Here is a 24,573-nt window from a genome sequence, read left to right as displayed (position 1 = left end):
CCCCACCTCACCTGCCATCACTGCCTGTTGCTCCCCCTGTCTTGTTCGCCATCACCCTTGACCTCCTGAGCTACAGACTGCTCTTGGCTTGGAATTACCATTCTTTGGACTTTGTCTTACTACTTGAGGTCATCATTGACTGTGGACATTATCCAGTCTAGCCCTTGCTGCTATTTTGTAACTCCTTGATCTCCTGTTTTACTAATAAACTGTGTATTACCCTGCAAATTGAATCCTCTTCTTTCTGAACCCTAACAGGTACTGTAATTTAACATATAATAGGCCTATACAAAATTTTCTTCACATGATGTGCAATAATACGTGCTTACGTGAGATCACAAAAATCATGTTTTCTGTTAAGATTAGACATTATATTAACGTTAATACAATAGCTGATTAGTCTAATACAATAGCCTACTTTGATAGTCTGTGCTGATCAGTTGTGTTCTGTTCTTCGTTCACTTTTTTCTTTGTCCTTGTCGTCATCAAAAATACCTGTAATGTGGAAGACTTTGTGTCTTGTTCCTATTCCAAAACATGGTAATGTGGGTCGTAGTGTAAATAATTTAACTCCCTGAGGTCTGAAAACGCGCCGGCGTTTTGCAGGATTTTTTTCACATTGCAGCAAAACAGACTTAAAATACTCCATCATTTCTTGTCATAGAGACATAAATAATATATCAATTGAAACTATAGAATGTCTTCTTTTATTTGTGTACACTCAGAGTAAAAACACAATGTTGTGCTTTTTGTAAAATAAAGAAAACTAACATCATGCGTGATCTCTCGTCTCCCTCTGAACGAACTCCAATCTGATAGTTCTCAGAAAATGAACTGTAACTTATGAATACTAATGACAAAAAAAAATGACACTTATGTCTAAAGAAACGTTGAAATGTCAGGTTTTAAATCGTGTAAGTCAAATCAAAAACAAACATTCTGTGTTTATGTAATCTGTATGAAAAGAGAGCCATGTCAGAAGTCTGTGATTCAGCTCATTACCCGCTAATGCAGCCACGCCCACGGAGTCAGCGCTATTCAGAGGCAAATTCAGAGGCAATACATGCATATATCGTCTCAATCGTGTATTTATTGTCTTCAAAAGTGTTTATTTGTTAGTTCCTAGTTCCTTTTCTTCTTTATATGAATTTGTGGCCTAAAGGTGTACAGAGAGCGCCCTCCGGCTGCAAGTATGACTTAAAAACACCATTCCTGAAATGTCCTCTTCTTCTTTAGAATAATTTGTGGACTAAATGTGCACAGAGAGCGCCCTCAGGCTGCAAGTATGAATTAAAAACACAGTATCCAGCACTCATAGTGATGACAATAAATATTACTTCTCAGTATAGAAAATTTACATAAATATATAAGAATCCATCAATATTTCTCCAAATGTGCATGCTTTTAAGCTAAAAGCCTATATGAAATGCCATAGATGTAACATAATTATTCAGACACTTTGCATCACAGAAATAAATTATATTTTAAAGAATATAATAGAATACAATTATTTTAAATTGTAATAATATTTCACAGTATTGCTGTTTATGATGAGCTGAGACATGATTACAGAGGGTTTTTTCACAGCCTACCTGACTGAAAGGCCTCATTAATATGCAAGTCATTTCAGGTCATTATTATGCAATTCTTTTGTCTTCTCAGGTGTAAATGGCCCATTATTCATGCAGATTCACGCCTCCACGCATACTGTGTTTCTTGACAAAATTTAAATTTTGTAAGTGTCTTACAAAATTTAAATCTCTCTATTGTTTTATATGAAAGAGTAGTCAGCATAATTTTTTACATAATTCTGATGCAAACACTCTAGTCTACAACCTCCAATAACCAGAAGTCTTGTGAACACAGATTTAATATACTTTTTTTGGCCTTATTTCAGTGACTTAAGTTTTTTGTTTTTTCAATAACCACGCATAAACATTATTCCTTCAAAAATACAAACATGTACATGTTTGAGAGGTAAATAATATGTTCCTCACATATTATTGTAGCCTAGTTTGTGCTGAATACAGTGTAGCCTAGTTTGTGCTGAATACAGTGTAATGACACTTTTGTCATTTATATGTTTATGAACAACTGAAAAAAGCACAAATGTCAGGGCATGTCAAAACTTCTCCAAGCCCCAAATCAGCCTCAGACTCCAGAGGATTAACAGCTAGGTTGTAGACTGTTTTAGACTCCCTGATGCTGTTTTTCTCAGGTGGCAGGCTCTTATCTTTGCATAGATAAGTTATGCAGGTGTATGTTAGGCCCTACTTTCTAGAACTTTTCATGCTATGGAAAATGTTTTTTCCTCTGAGCCACTTGATTTTCTTAATCAAGTTTGAGTTGACGGTGCTAGCTTTTAGCCTTCATCCTCTAGGGCTTAGTACAGATTTGAGAATCTGTGTGGAGATGTTTTTCCTCATTGGAAACAGCATGTATGTCAAAGCATTACATTTGTTTTGAGTTCTAGACATTTGTATGTGAGCTTACTTATGCTGCCACAGGTTAGCATTATTTGTTCTCATGATAGCAGGCTCTTTGATGTTGGCCTCTATTGGAGAGATTGGTGACTATTATATTCCCCAGTTGAGGTTTATTTGTGTCACTGAGTGTATCACCTGTTGGATTGCATACTCAGGGTAGTATAGAACGACTTTTTGAGAAAAGCTGGTTTCTATTAGCTCCCTTTTGTGATCTTGTTAACAGCTATATTGCATATAACTTTGATTGTAGGCTCTTATGGCTAATTAGCCTCCTTCTAGTTAGCAACTGTATTTTTAATAAGTGCTGTTAGTTGATCATAGTTTGCTTACATAGTTTACACTGCCACAGGCTTTTGCTACGTGTCCGTTTGAGGTAGTAGGCCATTTAGGCCTCCCTTAGACCATGTTGGCATTGTTTGGTTCCCTTTAGTCACATATGATTTAGGGTACATTGCCTGTTGGAATGTGTAGCCTAGCTCAGGTTGCAGTTAGCTTCCCACAGCTATTGTTGGGTCAGAGCTGGTCCCCTGTAGTTTGGTTCCCTTTATTTCACGGGCTGAAGCCACGGGCTGAACGCCACTTGTTGCTGAGATTGTAGGCCCCACAAGGCCTCCTTTTTAGCTGACTTGTTGGCAGGATGCCTGGGAATCCAAGAACCCATACCATCATCAGCCACGCCCCACCTCTGTTGAGTAGGCCTTAAGCAGGCCTCTCATGGAGTATGGTGGCGTAATATGCATTCCTTCTCTCAGTATTATGCGTGAAAGGTTTTCCACTGAATGCATGGCCTGTTGGTTGGTATGGTCTTGGACTGGTTGATGCCATGTGTTTACTAGGGTAGTCCCTAATTAGGCCTCCTTTTAGTTTACATGTTGGCACAGTTTGTGTTTATATGGACAAACAGGCTGAACGCCACTTGTTGCTGAACTTGGAGGCCCCATAAGGCCTCTGACATGCTGGCAGGATGCTTGTGAATCCAATACTACCATCGCCACACCCCAGCTCTGTCGAGTAGGCCTTAAGCAGGCCTCTCGTGGAGTATGTGGCGTAATATGCATTTCCTTTTAGAAACTAAATCTTTGAATGCATGGCCTGATGGTTGGTATGGTTATGGTTGCCACTTGCTGATGCCACGTGTTTACTAAGGTAGGCCCTATTGGCCTCCCATGTAGCATGTTGGAGTTCAGTTATGTGCTAATCTTGCTTTGAGAGTAAAAAGTGCCTTCCTTAGTGCGTGTTGGTGTAGGTTGTACTCCTCTTGCTTTAAAAAGTAAAAAGGTTCTTTTTCCGAGTACACTGCTCATTGGATTGTGTTAGGTAGATTGTCACATGGGCACTTTACAGTTTAACTACAGTTACTAAGTCATATGTCCTGCTCCCAGCAAGACAGGTGTTCAAGGTGGCCATCACAGTCCACCATTGAATGTCCTTCTAATATGGCGAAATGTTTTTCATATGTGAGTCATGCTCCATATAAAGCTATTATCATGATGTAGGCCCCTTTCTGGCCTCCATGATTATGTGCCCATAGTATGGTCTACCTGTTAGGATGAGCTTTGTACTTCCCTGCTAGGGTTGTCTGTGTAATAGTGCTTAACTCTCTAAGCTGATCATTGGTGTAGGCTTCCATGAGGCCTCCCATTGAGGATCAGCCCCAGGCTGGTTTGTGCTCCCCTGTATCAGGGTTCTCTAGCACACAGCCTCCTCAGTGCAAATAATCAAGCGCTGAGTAGATCCTAGGATGAGCGGATTATACTCCCCTCAATATGAGGTTTCATAGCACTCAGCTGAGTTCTGCTCTCCAGGATGCCCGTCTCTGCTCGTGGGTTTGAGTTGCTTACTGCCCTTCTTGCAGTCACTCTTACCTGCTTTCTTCTCTGAAGAATGTGTTATGGAGATTCTGTGTTCAGACAGGGTTGGCCAAGACTAAGTTTGTGCTACATCAGACCAGGTCGGCCTCCCTGGTGACATTGGGGGTGACTTCGCTCCCCTCTAGTGACTGGCTGGGGCTCCTTTCAGTTCCCTGGCCACATTCCCTTTAAGGGACCACTTTTCCTCTGAAAGGTTGGTCCCAGATGCCTTTAGCAGCCTTGGTAGGCTTTCTACGGAAGGCCTCTTTGAGGCTCAGCTTGGGCTGTTGGCCGTAGGGAATGCTGTCACTGACAGCCTTTGTGTGACCTGAGGGTGAGTTGCTATCTGGCGTTTCATTCGAAACTGCTTGATGTTTGTCTAGCCATCTTTTGGCATGCAGATAACCATAGTTCCCTGAGAGCAGGGAACGAGACTCTGAGTTGCCCTGCCATGCTTCGGGGCTGCCTGCTGAACAGTACCTCAAAACAAAAAGATACTGATTGTTTCTCCAGGCACTCCTTTTACACTTCCGGGCAGTTCCAGTGTTGTTGTTTTGTTTTTTGTTTTTTTCTTCAATGCAGAAACACCAAACACCAAATGCCAGGTATGTAATGTTCACATATATCTTTGAACAGGATTTATTTCCAGGTATAACTCTGTACTCAAAATGTGTCTTTGACTCTCATTTATATAGTTAACTATATTCTAAATAAACTACAATCAAAAAATCATGTATTTCTTTTGTCATTGCATTCTTTCTTGTTCACTCAGTCACATTCCTAACTGAATGGCTCATTATGCGGCTCATTAGGGGCAGGGTCTTAATCAGTGTTGGGCACGTTACTTTAAAAAAGTAATTAGTTATAGTTACTAGTTACTTCTCACAAATAGTAACGGAGTTAGTAACTGAGTTACATCATTAGAAAAGTAACTAATTACCAGGGAAAATAACTATTGCGTTACTTAATTTCTTTTTAAATATGTCAAATAACTTGAATGCCCCCAATATTAAATATAAGTCTAAGAATAAATTATTCTTGAACCGACTGGTGACTCATGATCCGCTCTTGCTTATGAAATTTCTCTGTAGCCTACTGTACAATAGGTGTTGGTAGCCATTAAAGAAAATGTAGTTTCATATTTATGTTTAAATAGTCCTATGTTATGTTTTAAATTAATTTACTTGATTATGAAAAGTGAACACCATGAGTAACAGCATCATAAGATGCGCAATATATCTGGAGTCATGGAGTGGGTCAGACACCTTCACTAAGTTCATTAAGTTATGTTTTGTAGAAAGCCTTTCTTTAAAGTGAATTTCGTTTTGTAAAAATTGTATCTTAATTTTAATCAATGTTTCATCAACCAATTGCCTGGATTTAATAAATAAGAAGCAAATATAGCAGACAATATAATCACGGCAGGCGCGGGCGCGATCACTGGCGCGTGAACTGGAACGCGACTTACAGGTTACAGAACCGAAACTCAGCGTATAGGCTGCTTGCCTCGCAGACATGAGAAATATATCTACAGAAAGCTTGAAATATCTAAAAACGAAAAGAAATAGGCTACTCTGATTATGTAATCCGAATGAAATGTACATTCTCTCTCTAGGCGCGTCCGTGAGGAGATGATGAGAGTCAGCAATGTCAACTTCATCTTAGCAGCCGACACTGATTCAGAAAACATTACTTTATTAATAAGCAATTAAAATGTCTCCTTGCTGTTTTGGTCACATTCATAATTATTACTTTTGCCAGTTCTTTATGGCAAGCTTTATGCATGCACTTGAGTGCCTTTATAGCCTATATTACATAAACGCTCATTATTATCCCTTGTGAAAAAGAAGTGCACTTAATTGTATTGAAAGTGTACTTTGTGTGTACTTAAAATCTTAAAGTATACTTTTTAAAAAGTGCACTTGCAGATAATATAATATAATTAAAATTAAAGGCCACTTAAGTGTATTTAAATAGAATATACTTTAATGACAATATTTATTAACAAGCTTAAGTGCAGTTTTTTTAAAAATGCACTGTAATAATGTCTAATTAAGTTCTACTTAAAGAAAGTACACTTAGATGACAATATTTATTAATACGCTTGAGTGCACTTTTTTAAAAATAATGTCTAATTAAGTTTTACTTAAAGAAAGTACACTTTAATGACAATATTTATTAATGCGCTTGAGTGTACTTTTTAAAAATGCACTTGGTAATAATGTCTAATTAATTTGTACTTAAAGAAATTACACTTTAATGACAATATTTATTAACATGCTTAAGTGCACTTTTTAAAAATGCACTTGGTAATAATGTCTAATTAAGTTTTACTTACAGAAAGTACACTTTAATGACAATATTTATTAATACGCTTGAGTGCACTTTTTAAAAATGCACTTGGTAATAATGTCTAATTAAGTTTTACTTACAGAAAGTACACTTTAATGACAATATTTATCAACAAGCTTAAGTGCACTTTTTAAAAAAAAATGTCTAATTAAGTTTTACAGAAAGTACACTTTAATGACAATATTTATTAACACTTTTTTTAAAAATGCACTTTGTAATGTCTAATTAACTTTACTTAAAGCACACTTTCATGACAATATTTCTAAACATGCTTAAGAGCACTTTTTAAAAATGCACTTAATATTTACTTAATTATGACTTTATAGTGTTTTAAATAAGTAAACTTATTCTGATGTATTGACGTATATACTAAAGCACATGAAAAATAATTTATTTTAATTTCAACTTAAGTGTGTTGTCTAAAATTACATTTGTTAATGTATTTTAAATGTGCTTAGTCTTTAATATATACTGTGTGCATTAATACACTTGAAATGTATTTTTCTTTTGAATTTCAATACACTTGCTTATACAGTATAATCAAGTACAACTTATTATTGAAATTTTTATCACCCGCTCCTGCTCTAAACTTGACTAGTGTCAGTTTTCTACATAATATTTGACATAAAATGTTTTTTTATTTTTTTTTATTATTTTTTTTTTTTTATGGACTGCTGTATTTGTGATACTTAATGCAATAGTGCTGTACTTGCAAAAGATTAACATAAAAATTTAATTAAAATACACTTAATTTTAATCAGACTAAACTATAAAATAATTGACTTTTAGTTAGGTGAATGAGTCAAGTTCTGTAAACTTACAGTCTAACTACAACAATGAATTAGAAAAACTTCAACTTGAACAGAAATTTAATCATGCACGTATTATAGCCTATAAACTTTTTGTTTAATGCGCATGCGCCAAAATACTACGTCATGACGGCGCACTACTTCACCAGAGTTTGAAAAATGCACTTTCAGCCATCTTTCTGTGATCGCGATGCGCGAGGCAACTTTGCTGATCAAAGAAGAAAACAAAGGAGCGCACGTTTGGATGGTCCGTGTACGTTTTGATAGTTTGTTTTCCAATTTGAAATGAAATATGCAGAAATGAGAAAACGTTTGTTAAAAAAAAACGGAAAAACGAGATTTTGACTCGATTTTCGTTTTTTCGGGTCACGGATAGACAATGGAAACACGACTTCAAAACTCGTTTTCCACATGTGGGCGGTCATTACACGCCCCTTTCAGCCGATTGGTCAATCAAATCTGAGCCAGTGACGTCATCTTCAGTTCGTTCAACAAAATAACAGTCCTCTGCTGCTATATCAGTAGAGGTCATAAATCGGCTTTCTTCTGTGCAACCTAACGCGTATTTCACAGAAATATTTATTTCAAAAATGTTAATCAGCACACAGACTGTTGTAATGCTGTTTGTAGTTTAATATGCATAGTGAAACTACCCACACAGAGGAGTGGATGAAAAGCACAGATTAAAAAAAAAAAAAAAAAAACTACAGTTTTTATTTTATTCTATTTTGAATAAATAGAATAAATCACAATAAATAAGTAGTGTAAGCAATTTTGAAAAACGAACAATAGCTCATCTCTCTTTATTTATTTATTTTATAGCCCAGGGGCGATTCTAGGGTCAGAGCTTTAGGGGTGCTGAGCACCCAATTAGCCCCACTGCCACCACCCACCCTCTTTTCACACAAAAACAAAAAATATGTTTATTGAAAAATAACTTTATCATTTTAACATTGATTCAACTAACTCCAAAATCCAGATTTTTTTTTCTTTTTTTGAGACCTTTTCAGAACACCAGCTTAATTGTGAGAGTTCACACAGACAGCCCCCTGTAACAAACACAAAACCTTCTTCACTCAGCTGGTTTTCCTGACCGTTGATTCCATGTGCCTCCTTTTGTATCAACAGTTATCAAATTGGTTAGATTAGATTAAACTTTTTTGTCATTAAACGAAGTAACTGCATGTGTCTTGCGGAAGAACATTGTAACCGGCGCTACTTCTCTCCGTTTATGACTATGGACGAGTCACCCAGATCCTGTGCTACTCCACAGCGGCGGCGACCCGCTGGACTAAAATAGTCCGAAAATAAACACTTATTATAGGCACGATGCGATTTGTGAAAAAAACAGAGGGGGCGATGCTTTGAAAAGTTTTTTTTTTATTATTATTTTTTTTTAATTTGTTAAAAACCACAGCGGAGCTATATACTATTTTTTATGGAAGCCCATTTCCGCCACTAAAAAAAAAAAAAAACTCCACTAAAAAAAAAAAAAAAAGCCACTGAAAAAAAAGGATGAATTGCGACTTTTTTTCTCAGAATTCTGACTTTTTAACTCGCAATTGCGAGTTTATATCTCACAATTGCGAGTTATAAAGTCAGAATTCTGAGATATAAAGTCGCAATTGCGAGTTATAAAGTCAGAATTCTGAGATATAAAGTCGCAATTACGAGTTATAAAGTCAGAATTCTGAGATATAAAGTCGCAACTGCGTGATATAAAGTCAGAATTCTGAGATATAAAGTCGCAATTGCGTGATATAAAGTCAGAATTGCGAGATATAAAGTCGCAATTGCGAGTTATAAAGTCAGAATTCTGAGATATAAAGTCGCAATTGCGTGATAAAAAGTCAGAATTCTGACTTTATTTCTCGCAATTGCGACTTTATATCTCAGAATTCTGACTTTTTCTCACTACTGTGAAACGTTATTTCTCACAGTTCTTACTTTGCTTGCGTTTCCTTTCATTGCGACTGACCATCAGGATTACTGCTTTGTTATTATTATACATTAAATAGACCATCAGGATTGCTGCTTTGTTATTATTATACATAAAATAGAGGACATCATAAAGGATTATTTTTAGCGCCGATTTACCAATAAAGAAATATTGATTTTACTGGAGGAGACACATAAAGATTAGTCTCCGGACATATGCATTATGCAGGAATATGCATATAGAATGTTTCCACGGTAACCTTGTACACAGCGTTTCGAGGAGAAAAAACAGCTTTTACTGCCATCTAGTGGGCTTAATACTAAAACAACCAATACCTATCATGTTTCATTAACTTTGCAACTCAAGGGTAGAATCATGCAATTCTGCAAATTACAGTCGAGGTATTTGGGCAATAAAAGTTGTTTTTAACAGAATGGATACACTAATGAATTTTACACAATAATAACAATATAATAATAATCATAAGAAGAAGAAGAATCAGCTGTGGCGGAGGCGCAATAAATCAGACAAAGCTGAAGTGGCACATTTTATACACCAACAGCTTCAGACTTCACGGCAGCACAGCTATCGTTGGATGCACTGTTACAGACAGAGATACTGACCATCAGTTAATTGCGAGAAAAAAAGTCAGAATTCTGACTTTTTATCACGCAATTGCGACTTTATATCTCAGAATTCTGACTTTTTTATCACGCAATTGCGACTTTATATCTCAGAATTCTGACTTTTTTATCACGCAATTGCGACTTTATATCTCAGAATTCTGACTTTATAACTCGCAATTGCGACTTTATATCTCAGAATTCTGACTTTTTATCACGCAATTGCGACTTTATATCTCAGAATTCTGACTTTATAACTCGCAATTGCGACTTTATATCTCAGAATTCTGACTTTATAACTCGCAATTGCGACTTTATATCTCAGAATTCTGACTTTATAACTCGCAATTGCGACTTTATATCTCAGAATTCTGACTTTATAACTCGCAATTGCGACTTTATATCTCAGAATTCTGACTTTATAACTCGCAATTGCGACTTTATATCTCAGAATTCTGACTTTATAACTCGCAATTGCGACTTTATATCTCAGAATTCTGACTTATCACGCAATTGCGACTTTATATCTCAGAATTCTGACTTTTTTATCACGCAATTGCGACTTTATATCTCAGAATTCTGACTTTATAACTCGCAATTGCGACTTTATATCTCAGAATTCTGACTTTTTATCACGCAATTGCGACTTTATATCTCAGAATTCTGACTTTATAACTCGCAATTGCGACTTTATATCTCAGAATTCTGACTTTATAACTCGCAATTGCGACTTTATATCTCAGAATTCTGACTTTATAACTCGCAATTGCAACTTTATATCTCGCAATTCTGACTTTATATCACGCAATTGCGACTTTATATCTCAGAATTCTGACTTTATAACTCGCAATTGCGACTTTATATCTCGCAATTCTGACTTTATATCACGCAATTGTGAGATATAAACTCGCAATTGCGAGTTAAAAAGTCAGAATTCTGAGATAAAAAGTCGCAATTCATCTTTTTTTTTTTTTTAGTGGCTTTTTTTTTTTTTTAAGTGTTGTTTTTTTTTTTTTTTTTTTTTTTTTTTTAGTGGCGGAAACGGGCTTCCATAATTTTTGGCAGCTGTTACATAAACATTTTTACAAAAAAATTCTGATTTAACTTTGAGATTTGAAGTATTAGATAGCTTAGATATTTGCACCACTACAATGACACTAATAATTCTTCATTTCTGATAGAATTGCGAAATCAATCGGTAGTTATTAATTGAATAACGAGACACAAATTCAATCGTGTTGGTCCCATTTATTTTTGATCACAGTGCATACACACAAACTTTTAGTCCAAAAGTGCGCACATTTGGAGAAATACCCGTTTACCTCAGATTTCATTAGATATAATACAAGCTGGGCCGTACGCCGGGTTTTAATTACCGAGGTCAGAAAGCGTAGTATGCTAGGGGGGTTCGGGGGCATGCTCCCCCGAGAAAATTTAGATTTCCCTGGTGTACATATGTGCATTTTAAGATGTTTTAAGGCAAACAAATTGGATAACAATAGCTTTAAAACCATGTCAACAAATACATGCATGCATGCACAGTTTTGAGGCAGCTTTAATCGCATGTTTGGTAATTTCATGACTTAACTTACAACAGAACAATGACGGTCATTGCTCGCAGTTTCTTTTGCGCTTTATTTAAGCTATAATAAAGTAATTATGCAGCACGCGCCGGTGCATTTGCGCATGCAATTCTTGAGTGCGCGCCACGAGCACAGTATAACAGCTGATTGGACAGTCATGTTAATTTTTCTGAGTTTTACCGACATTGCCTGACAACATCTCATCTGACTGCAGTTCACTGTTGTTCAACTGAAGCTCCCTCGTCGTCACCTGTAGCTTATCTTTTCCGTGCTCGTTTGACTTGCGCCTGGCGCTGAGGCGAGGTCGGAACGCGCGTCTGAAAAGTGTCCCGTTTGTTGTGGTCGTAAAGAGACAGTTCTATATAAACGCAGCGTTTTACTAGGCGATGTTTTAAAAAAAGATTTATATTTTTGGTATTTTATATGCTCTGTTGGTGGTTTGAGGAGTAGCATCACCCAGGGGGGATATTTTTTTTTATACTGACTCCAGTAGGCTACTCACCGATATGGTTTCGGAATCGGAACAACTCTAGGTAAAAGGAAAGAAGTGTGAGACCTTAGCTGTAGCAACTTAGTTGATTCACAACGGGTTCTCACTCTGCGTGTGTTTCGCGCTGGATGACGGTCGTGCTGAGCAGTGCAGGTACAGAGGAGAAGTAGAAGAAGAGAAGAGGATGACATTTGCTAAGGGGGATGTTTTCATTTTCATCCTTAACACATACATTTTAAATCACAAACTACGGAGTATGTTTTGGACATTATTTAACCTTGTAAAAGACGAACAAAAATTTTAGAATAACAACATTTCTTACTCCAAGTTTTAGGGGTGCTGAGCTCCTTTTTAGGGGTGCTGAAGCACCCCTAAAAAGGGGCTAGCCTCGCCCATGTTATAGCCTAACATTGCCTGCTGAATATAGGCTAATGTTAATAACCCTTTGGTTAAAAGATTGAGGGAATATGTAAAGATCAAACATTAAAGATCAAAATTACAGCTACATAGCTATTTTAGTTATGACAAAAATAATATATAAATGTTAAGCCAAAACGAATTAATTTAAAGCTGAACTGAAACAGAAACCGGCGTTATAACCTAGGCTACCTTTCTAATTTGACACAAATCCAAATGTTTCAATATTCACGATTTGGAGGCTAAACTATATTTATTATTTAAACCTTTTATTGTACACAAGACTACTTAAAATGTGCAGTATGACTTTTTATATATTTGGTTGAATGTATGTTATTTTGACAGTTTACAGGCTGTGATGTCAAGTTACTAAAACTGATGTGCGCGTGAGGCGCCGACGCGTTCACTTGAATTTTCTTATAAAAAAGCGGAAACAACTTAAAATACTCAGACATTTATGGTCAAATATATGTAACACCATTCGAATCTGTGAAGGGTTAAATAGGCCTATTATTTTTGTACACTCACAATAAAAACAAAACATTGCTCGTAAAATAAACAAAGAAATTTTCTGCCGTCTCGGTTTCCTTTCTGTGAACTTCTCAAAAATGAACCGACACTCATATTGTCGCATTTTTTCCCCTTTCATTTTGGTAATATGTTAATTATTTAAGTGAAATAAATTTCGCGCATAGACATAGCATAGGCCATTTATACCTTTTATATAATTTAATCCTTTTTTCTCTGCTCACAGAAGCGCGGCAGGTGCGTGATGATGATGAATCCTCATGTTCTGTTGTTTATTCTGATATTTGTTCATGTAGGCTAAAACTAACCATGGGATTTTTTAATGATTCACAGACATTTATCAATTCTAATTTCGTTTAATTTTAATTTAATATAATCTTGTCGGTTAATGAAACGATGATCGCGTCAGTTGAAGTCAGGGAGAAAAAACAGAAATTATATTGACAATTGTAATATATAATTTCTCATTTAGTTTAAGTTTTTCAAAATATCCACACAACTTCATTACAGTAAATTTTCCCGCTGTTTAAGCCACCAATATTTACAAAGATAATAAAAGATAATAAAATAATTACAAATATAATAAAAGTTCTATGTTTAATATACGAGAGTTTTTGTTTTGCTGTTGTCCAATGAAGCAACTGACGCGGAATCGCCAATTGCCGTTAAATCGAAATTGAAAGTAAAATGTTCAGGGCCATTTATGGCTAATTCATTCAAAAGCGAAGGAAAGACAGAAAAAGTGAGGATAGCAATTAAGTAAACTGTGACATATAATAATGTACATTGTGTTCATAAAAGTTTATAGGGCTATGTTTAATTTAAGAGATAAAATATGCATGGTCATGGTGATAGTTGTCCCTGTGCGCCACCTAGTGGATAGCCTATTTTCTAATATGACTGCATAGCCTACTGCAAGGAATGCGTCTGCTAAATGATTGAATTTAAATGTATAAAATGGAAACAAAACATTAAAATAAGGGGGGAAAAAATGAGTGCACACGTACATCTCGGAGACGTCTATTTGATGTGTGTGATTACGTCTGGAAGACGTATTATTTAGAGTGTTTGCTCATCTGGAATACGTCTATAGGACGTATCCTGTCAGATGTCAAATAGACGTTTAGAAGATGTCTTTAAGATGTTTATGATTTAGAATGTATGTAAAACTGACATCTTAAAAACGTCTATTAGATGTTTGTAAACAGCAGATGCTTTCCAGATGAAGTGATCTTTAACAGACGTCTTGCAGATGTACGTGTGCTATAATAGAGAATAATCTGTCTATCATTATAGCCTATTGATCGGTGGTAGTAGCCCAAAGGATGTCATGCGCTTGATAACAGATGTAGAGGCATTTACATTTTAAAAACACAATGACAGCTTAAAAACAGACTTAATTAAATTTACTGTAGGTTTTTTAAACATTTTTTTTTTTTTTTTTAATCTGTGCATACATATTTCTGTGAAATACGCGTTAGGTTGCACAGAAAGCCGATTTATGACATCTACTGATATAGCAGCAGAGGACTGTTATTTTGTTGAACGAACTGAAGATGACGTCACTGGCTCAGATTTGATAGACCAATCGGCTGAAATGGGCGTGTAATGACCGCCCACATGTGGAAAACGAGTTTTGAAGTCGTGTTTCCATTTTCTGTTTGTGACCCAAAAATCGAGTCAAAATCTAGTTTTTTCGTTTTTTTAACAAACGAAAAAACGGGAAACGACCGTTTTTTCGTTTCTGCGTATTTCATTTCAAATTGGAAAACAAACTATCGTTCGTTCATTTGTTTTTGGTTTCAAAACAACTCCTTTTTTCGTTTTTTTTAGAAAAACGAAAAAACGAAATTATGACTTGATTTTTGGTTTTCCCGTTCTTGCACGGAAATCAGAAAAAACACTTGATATTCCGATTTGGTCCTGTGGGTGGTGCTAAATCTGATTGGTCATTGTTTTTCAAAATAAGAGTTTTCCCAACACTGTATTTTTTAGCCTGTAAAATTAAGTCTATATGCATGCTATTTGTCAGCCAATTATTTGGCTTCACTGACTGAAAAAATCTATTGAAATAGCCTAAATGTAAACATGTTCACGCATTGACAGTTGTCATACAAATTTAAGTAATACATTTATTCTTTGTTTTAGATGTTTTTATTAACTTAAATTCTTATGAATAATATATTTGTTGTAATGTCTATTTGTTATTTATGGCCTGTATGCACATATCGGATTTAGGGGGCAGGACTTAGGGGGCTGGGGGCTTGAGTTTATGTTTGGGCCCTACTTATGCTAAAAACATCATAGATGTATGATGTATGGAGAAGCACAAATCACACAAAAATTTAAATATGCTTTGAGGTTCCTAGAACAAGTAATATGCAACATGCCTTTAGTCAAAGTATAGCGGTAGGCTATTAGGCCTATTACATCGTCATTATAATATAATGCAGGATGTGCTCACTCGGTTAAGAGAAGATCAAAACCAAGCGAAAGAGAAAACTGTATTTTTAAAATTCATTGTTATAGCTATCTGTCCTCTTATGTCAGATTCTTAAATTTAGTCAACAAATTCACGGTTGTTGTAGGCCTATTTTTAAAACGCAAAGTTGAACACCATTTTAAATTGAACTAGGCTACACCGAATGCTGCGCAAAAAAATAAATAGCCTGTCGACGATTTTTCAGATTTTTATGACTTTTTGCCTCTTTATTAAACATTTGAAATATTCACAAATTATTATGGAAAAAAATAAGATTTTACTGGTGTTCTAAGGCCAAATTATAACCTGGAAATGATATTTTTCCCGCAGTGCTGAATGAGAAGAGCCATAGGCTATATGTCTCTGGAACCACAGCCTACAGAAAGGGGATTTATAGTTATAGGCTAATGATAATAAATGTGTCTGAAAAAATAACGAGGCATTTTAATGTAATTGTTTATTAATAAACTATTGTTTTTTAAATCAGGGTCGGCTAAAAACATATCTCCATCTCCGCTGTTAAGCAGATGCGCTTTTAGAGAGAAATGCACCTTTCATACGGATTACATAATCAGAAGGTATTAGCTTTCGATTCGAATTTGTTCGTTTTAAAGTGGACATTTCAAGCTTTAGCCTACATAGGCTATATTTTGTTTCAGTTCTCACGCTCCAGTTTATGGAGATCATGAAAGTGCGTCTGATTGTTTTATTTTATTTTACAAAAGCACAACGTTTTCTTGTTATTGTGAGTTTACACAAATAAAAGTAGTTGAGAATAATGTATTATTATTTTCTGTATGACCAGAAATGATAGAGTATTTTAAGTTGTTTCCACTGTTGATAGGAAAATGCAAGTGTTCGCGTCCGCGCCTCCGTGCCATGCAGTGCGCACTCCACACTCCACAAGGGTTTCTTGGATATGCGTCAAAATCTTGTGTTTATTTATCTTAGCCCTGTATTATTAACCTTTATTATGAATGACATTTGACGAATTGCTTTCTTCCTTTTTTTGATAAAAGCGTCTTCTAATGTGTAGCCCAATAAATGTTGATGATGATAATTATTATTATTATTATAATGATGATGATAATTATTATTATTATATTCGTATACGGACCCCAAACACACCGCGTCTTCTAAGTCAGGTGACTGTAAATGCGAAAAAACTTTCCATTGCAGTTTTGCGAAATATTCCTTTTTCGAATTGCCTAAAAAACACCTAATGCGAAAACTTTTTTTGCGATAATGTTCAGAGAACATCAATTCACCGGGGCCTCCCCATTTGAATAAAAGACATGATATTAATATTATTAATAATTATAATAATAATAACAATAATAAGGAGAAGAAGAAAAACAATGACACTGTGTTAAAAATAAATAGTTGCAACCATAAAGGATTTGAAAAAGTTTATTTTGAAGTCTTAATACGATCTCTCTCATTTTAATAAAAATCAATAATATGGTTGATGGTTAATTTGTAGGCTACGTCACATTGCTTTACAGAGAATGATCATTTTCTATAAATTTGTTCACTAAATTATGTGCTCTCGAGAGTTTTCAGCGCTCTCTCCACTGCCATCACAATAGGAATAGGCATACACCAAAATGAAAACAACAACAACAACAACAACAACAAAACATTTAGGCCTAACGAGTTCTGTTTTATTTATTTAGCTATAACACGAGCCTATGATATGCGAGTTATCGCACCAGCAAGAGTGCTGTTTTTAGGAATATCTGCACAATCGCAAATATGACATTTATACAACAGTTCAATAAAGTTACTCAGTAACTTTTATAGATTCAAGTAGGCTACCCAGAGTCGTTTGCTATGAGTTAGGATTTTTGAACGACTAGTTTTAATAAAGGATTCAACTCTCTCATTAAGTTAGAGGCTTACCGCCACCTACTGGCGGTTTTAGTTTCATAGTTTAAAAAAAGTAGACGTTTCATTTTTTTTTCAATTATTTCATATTTCTACATTAAATTTTTAACATTAAAAACATTAATCTCTTAACATAATTTATGCAATTATAATTTGCTGTGTAAATCCACATGCCATGTCTAAACAGCCTGTGTCAATCCAAAAATGTATTTTATTGATACCGACTTCCTTTTATTTGGTCATAATAGCCATACACCGTGTCTTTGCATTCTGATTGAATTTGTTGACTAAATTTAAGAATCTGACATAAGAGGACAGATAGCTATAACAATGAATTTAAAAATACAGTTTTCTTTTTCTCTTGGTTTTGATCTTCTCTCAACCGAGTGAGCACATCCTGCATTATATTGTATTATAATGACGATGTAATAGGCCTATTAGCCTACCGCTATACTTTGACTAAAGGCATGTTGCATATTACTTGTTCTAGGAACCTCAAAGCATATTTAAATTTTTGTGTGATTTGTGCTACTCCATACATCATACATCTATGATGTTTGTAGCGTAAGTAGGCCTTAAATAACAAATAGACATTATAAAAATATATTATTCATAAGAATTTAATTTTATAAAAACATCTAAAACTAATTTTAATCTAAAATTAATTTTACAAGCTAAAAAAATCAGTGTTGGGAAAACTCTTATTTTGAAAAACAATGAACAATCAGATTTAGCACCACCCACAGGACCCAATCGGAATATCAAGTGGTTTTTCTGATTTCTGTGCAAGAACGGGAAAACCAAAAATCAAGTCATAATTTCGTTTTTTCGTTTTTCTAAAAAACGAAAAAACAAAAAAAGGAGTTGTTTTCTCGTTTTTTTCGTTTTCCTATGTGAAACCAAAAACAAATGAACGAACGATACCTGGACCAAATCTTGATATATGCTCTCTTTATTTTTATTTTTTCACCGGAACATAGCAGTTCTTATTGCCATTAAGAGTGTAACTTATTTAGTTTAATCGCAATATGGAGGTGAATTAATCATGTTTCCTGTAATTTATTTATGATTGCATTATAATAATTTCTTATATATGAATGTGATCGCGTGTGTGGGCGTGTTCAAAGAATTTGGCTGCTGAAAATATAATATTTTAATTGAACTCTGACTTTTTAAATAATTTTAAATGACTTTAAGTTAAATTTGCAGAACTAAATTCAAAGATCTGATCTTGTAACATTCAAAGACAATTATATACATTTAATCGCTATTATAACCACCAGTAATGTTCAATATATCACCCCCTCTAGAAATAATGCTTATAATCTATTTTTCTTTTTGCATTTGAAAAGTGAGTTGTTCAATTACTGTTTGTATTGTTGAGGTGATGTTCCAAGTTTTGCCATTAATTCAGCCACCCTGATCACACACTACAAGCTAAAACACTGCCAACAACTGTCCTTATAGCTTTTAAATGCTTTGAATCTTTTCTATTTGCAAGTAATAAATTCTCACCTGTACACTTACAAATCCCCATCTCATCATTATATATTTATATATAATGATATTATTATTTTCAAAGCAAAACCCCTCAATTTGCTTGGGTCTTGGGTTATTTATCTATATTTGTCTAATTGATAAAGTTATGTTTAATTCCTTGTAAAGTAGGAATAAAAATGTTTATAAAAAAGTTCTCTATTTTGAAAGGCCAGTGTCAGTGAAGATGGTGTGGTCACTGGAATCCTGGTGTTTGTGGGAAATGTGAAGGAGCTTCTCCCAGGATTCTACAACAATGTTGTCCTGATGACTGAGGTAATTCATCTTGGGTGATGCAGTTGCGGTCAAAAGTTTACTTACACCTTGCAGAATAAACTGCTTCATCAGGGAAGTACTCAATAAAAAAACAAATACAATGCTAATTTTTATGATCCCTCTTATTGTTAAAATTCTTAATATTTTGCAAATACTGCAAGGTGTTAGGGTGATTTGCCTGCAGTGGTTGAGGGTGCAGGATGGCTGAATGACTAAAGAAACGTTATCAGACAAGAAACTTATAGTCTTCTACCATTTTGCTATTACCACCCACTGCCACTTATACCAACAACGTAAATAAGTGCAGTTATAATAGAAAAATATGTGGGAGAGCATTACGATAGTGAAACAATATTATATTGCAATATATCGCACATCAAAGTTAATACCGAATCAAAACTAGTAACCACATCATTTATAATTTAAATAGTTTAATAATATTTGGTTTAGGGCTGCTTGATATTGGAAAAAAATGACATTGTGATTTGCAATATATATTGTGATATGAAAAAAAAAATGAAAAAAAAAAAAATCACCAGATGACTTAAATAGCTCTATTTGGAAAGAATTAATCATTCTAGGAGGATTGGGTCAATTAGGTGAGTGCATGCACACAGAAAATAATGAACAAATTATAAGCATATAGAACAAAGAAACAAATTAAATAAATAGTGCTTTATATTTTTCAGCTAAGTCTAACAGTATTCAGTAGGGCTGGGTTTTGACACAATTTTCACGATTCGATTTGATTTCTATTCACAAGCTTACTATTCGATTTCGATTCAATATCGATTATTTTGGATGTATATCAGATACAGTAAATGGCAAATTTTCTTGAGGAAAATAAATCTCTCAAATAATGCTGTAAACTATAAGAGGGAGTCACTTGTTACTATATTACTATAATATTGAAGGTTGAAATTAACTGATTTACATATCCAAAACTAAAATTACACTCAGTTATGTTTTTTTTATATAATAAAGTTATGATTATGTAAACTTTAGAATTACATAATCATATTTCTACTCTAATTTGTTTTTTGAAATATAAACATTTAAATTGTAGCCGTCATAAATGATTTATTCAAACATTAAATACATAAATTATAAAAAAAAATATATTTAAAATAAAATTATAATGAACGTAACGTGGTGCATATATTTAGCAGAATGCTCCTCTCTATAGCTGACTGAGTTTATGCTGAATATGATTTTTCTGAAGTAAATGTGACGTTACGTGACATTGTTTACAAGCTGTTTTATTGATGTCTTTCCGCGGTTGAAACACATGAGTGTGACATGTTATGGATCAGTTGTACTGTATCTTGTAACATACCTTCAGACGTTCATTCATATTTATTTCACACTGTAACTGGTATTAAAGTGGAGGAAATTATCAGTACACAGTAAACATTTTGGCCACAGGCTTCAATCACTATCAGTAACTCTTTGCCTTTAGGAATACCAAATGGGTCTATAAGGGTGGTGGAAAAGGACAGAAATGTCTTTGTTCATTTTTTATTATTTTCAAAACAACACCTACAAAGGTGTATATAAGTATACAAGTAGGTGTATATAAGTTTATATACACCTACAAAGGTGTATATAAACTTTGGAGTTCAAGTATATATCTATATCTATTGCTTTCATTCAATTGAGCCAATTATAATAATGGACTGACTCTGTTTACAAACAATTGTTTTACTTCTGTTTTTTTTTTTTTTTTTTCCTCCAGGTATTTATTTTTTTTACTTTCTTGCCTCTTTGGAACATGTCCATTTGTCAATTTATTGTTTATGTTAGTTTACAGTGCATTATCTATTAACATATGCAATTTTGATTTTAATAATGCAATAAGTAATATTAACTAGGATTTATAAATGATTAAAGTATTTTTCATTCATAGTTCATGTTAACTAAAGTAGTTAACTAATAGAAAATTATTGTACAGTGTTACCCAAAGTTTTGAATATTTTCTTTTCTTTACATTTTGTTTCTATTAATTCATGCGTGTTATCTTATTTATCATCTTATACATCATACAGAATGATTTTATCTGAAAATGTAAAAATGCAGAAAGTTTGTGATGGGTAGGTTTAGGTACCTTTGTATGTGATGGAGAAAATTATAGTGCATATAAGCCTCACTGTCCTCCAGACTCTTTCTAAATGAGAGTTAAAGTGTTGTAATTGTTTGTGTTTGTATAGTGTTTCTTGGGTTTTTCTTGTGCATCAACAAAAAGGTTTTTGTGTATTTGTTTTAGAGATTATTTTGTCAGTAAATGTAGAGGGTTTCAATTTGCATTTGTGTTGATTGTAATATTTTGAAATATACTAAATTGTAACTTCATTATTATATGTAATAACAAATAATGTAATTATAAATGTATTAAATTATATAATAGTGTACATGTAACATGTGTACATTAAAGTATATTTAGGTTCACATTAATTGCTTGTCAGTACATTCGGAAGTATACTTTTACCATATTTCAAAATACGTAAAAAAATGTATTAAGTCCTACTTAAGTGCTTTAAAAAAAATCACTCAGAAGTTCAACTTATTGCATTTAATATAAACTAAATCTGATATATATTAAAAATTAATCACAAATAGAATGCACTTAAGCGGCTGAAACATTACATTTAATTCACACTTAAGTGTATTAATAACTGATATTAAAATATATTTTAGTTCACATTAATTGCTTATTAGTAGATTGGGCAGTGCACTTCAACTATATTTTAAAGATACTAGAAGCAATTACAAAAGTTATCATAAAGTTGTATTAAAGTCCCACTTAAGTTGTTCAAAAAAATCACTCAAAAGTTCAACTTATTGCATTTAATATGAACTTAATCTGTGATATATTTGAAATTAATTACAAATACAATGCACTTAAGCGACTGAAACATTGCATTTAATTCACACTTAAGTGTGTTCTTTTAAAGTATATTATTTAATTATTTGCAATAAGTACACTTTATAAAAGTATACTAAAGTGCACTTTTTTTTCACAAGGGTATGGTTTATTCTCTCCAGTATTTAAGAATTTAACTTAATATAAATGTGATTAGTCAACTAATGGCTTAAATGAAGAACTACTAGTTGATTAGAAACAACTTATTTCCCATATTTTCGATCCAGCACGTCACAAAGGGTATTCTGGTTTGAGCTCGCGCTCAGCTCACTTGCTCACAGACACACACACACAGAGCATCGTTCATTATTATCAGTTTAAAATTATATTTGTGTATGACTAACCGCGGCACACACCAGAGAAAAAAAACTTTGCAGGTCCTATGGCTAAGAGAGAGTCTACTCAGATGAAAACCGCTTCAGTGAGCTCAATTATAGTAACGCGTTTTTTTTGCCAGTAACGGTAACGGCGTTGTAACGGGAGAAAAAGTAATTCGTTTGATTACTCGTTACTGAAAAAAGTAACGGCGTTAGTAACGCCGTTTATTTATAACGCTGTTATTCCCATCACTGGTCTTAATCTCCTCAGGTGTGAATCGCAGAATTATTCATTAAGTTTCACGCCTCTTCGCATATGGCCTTTCTAAACAAAAAGGGTCTTAGAAATTTAAAATCAATGCATTGTTTTATGTGTTCGAGTGGGCAGGATGATTTTTACATCATTTTGAAGCAAACACTCTAGACTAAAATACAAAGTTCCCAAAAATCTTGTGAAAAAAATGTTTAGTATGTGTTTTGAGTAACAATGCATATACGTAATTCTCTCAAAAATACAAACATGTACATACTTGCCTAGTTTGTGCTGAATACAGTGTAATGAGACTTTTGTCATTAATATGTATATAAACAACTGAAAAAAGCACAAATGTCAGGCCATGTCAAAACTTTCCCAGGACCCCAAATCAGCCTCAGGCCATGCATTTTAGTCTAGGACTAGCTTGAGCCTTGTCTGTGAAACTAGAGGCATATGTTGCATTTTATGCGTTCATTAGTTTATTATAATTTATGTTGGTGAAAACAATGGATTTATATTTTTGAATTTATCATTTACAGTATAAAGTTAACAGAAAAATATAGTTTTCTGTGCTCTCTAATGGCAGATTCCCACAGTTATCAACAACAAAAATAAATGTGTTCAATATCAGTTTATTTTCTATACAGAAGTTGAAAGTGGAAAAACGTCCACAGTCTCCCCATATTTATATTTATGATTACATTAAAAAGTAGCAGAATTTAGTATTGCATTAAAATTTTGTACAGTATACGGTATATCTTCTTATAAATGAATGTTTGTTGTCATTGTAGCGAGCTGCACTTACTGTTATTAGATGAATTGCAGATGAACGTCAGGCTGATACTACATAGCCAATCATTCCATTGTCCATTCAACATCACAGCACACCTCTCTTCTCCATTATTTGGTTGTCCAGATCTCCAGTTCAGATAGAGCACAGGTTCGCCTGAAGACCACTGCCATTTATCAACACTCGTCTTCTGCAGCCCAATCCAGACATATTGAACACCTTCATCATTCACACTCTTCTTCAGCTCGTTCATGTCGTTCATGTTGTCAACGGTGGCCAGATCTGTGTAATTCTCTCTGCAGTATCTCTGAGCTTCAGTCCAGTTCTTCGTCATGTTTATAAAGTGATACTGACGCTGAACACATTCAGATACGGAGCAGAGAGCTGTGAAAGAGAGGGTTTGATTTAATGCTTTTCATAACAGAGTCAAACCTGATGAAACTATAAACCATCAATAAAACAACAAACACACTCACCAATGAGAAGAAGAATGAAATATAGAGTTTGCTCCATTTCTGAGGAAGAAACACATTGAAAAACTCAGATATCAAACATTCACAGATTCTTTTTGGAGTAAAATATGACAGTTTCAGTCAGTATCTGAACAGCAGCATGAATTCACTGTACATAATCATTCAGACAATATTAACATCTCAAAGTCTAGTTGTGTTTGAAGAATGAACATGTGAGTTGTTCTTACTTTAGAGGTCGTGTGTTTCTGTCCTGAGTCTGATGTTTCTGTCTGCAGCTTTAAACAGTGTGATCATTATATCTGCTCTCATCCCTCTTTCATCATCACATCATTTGTGTATTTCTGTGAAAACCCCTATATCATATTCACTTCCTCTATATTTGTGTATTTGTCCAACTCTCTCCCTTTATTTGCATCTTGACGTCTGTGTCAGTCAGTGTCAGTCTACATGAATATGGACCTTAATTAAAACATTTATATATTAACCTTCACAATTTATATTTTAACATCTAAACAGCTGCTTTAATGTTATTGCTGGACTGTATAACTCGTGTCACATC

General features: G+C 34.2%; 1 protein-coding gene across 1 annotated transcript in view; it reads right to left on the bottom strand.

Annotated features, from left to right (window-relative positions):
- Window positions 1-24,054, bottom strand: part of LOC137030167 (C-type mannose receptor 2-like) — a 34,086-nt gene extending 10,032 nt beyond the window's left edge. Inside the window, exons 1-2 of the mRNA XM_067400328.1 lie at window positions 24,018-24,054; window positions 23,557-23,925 (exon numbers count right to left, since the gene is read on the bottom strand). Coding sequence (XP_067256429.1) covers window positions 23,557-23,925; window positions 24,018-24,054 — 406 coding nt within the window. The remainder of the gene's footprint in view (window positions 1-23,556; window positions 23,926-24,017) is intronic.
- Window positions 24,055-24,573: the final 519 nt, after the last annotated feature.

This window comes from Chanodichthys erythropterus, chromosome 11 (genome assembly GCF_024489055.1).
Source record: "Chanodichthys erythropterus isolate Z2021 chromosome 11, ASM2448905v1, whole genome shotgun sequence".
Classification (NCBI taxonomy): Eukaryota; Metazoa; Chordata; class Actinopteri; order Cypriniformes; family Xenocyprididae; genus Chanodichthys; species Chanodichthys erythropterus.
This window is presented reverse-complemented; position numbering and strand designations above follow the sequence as displayed.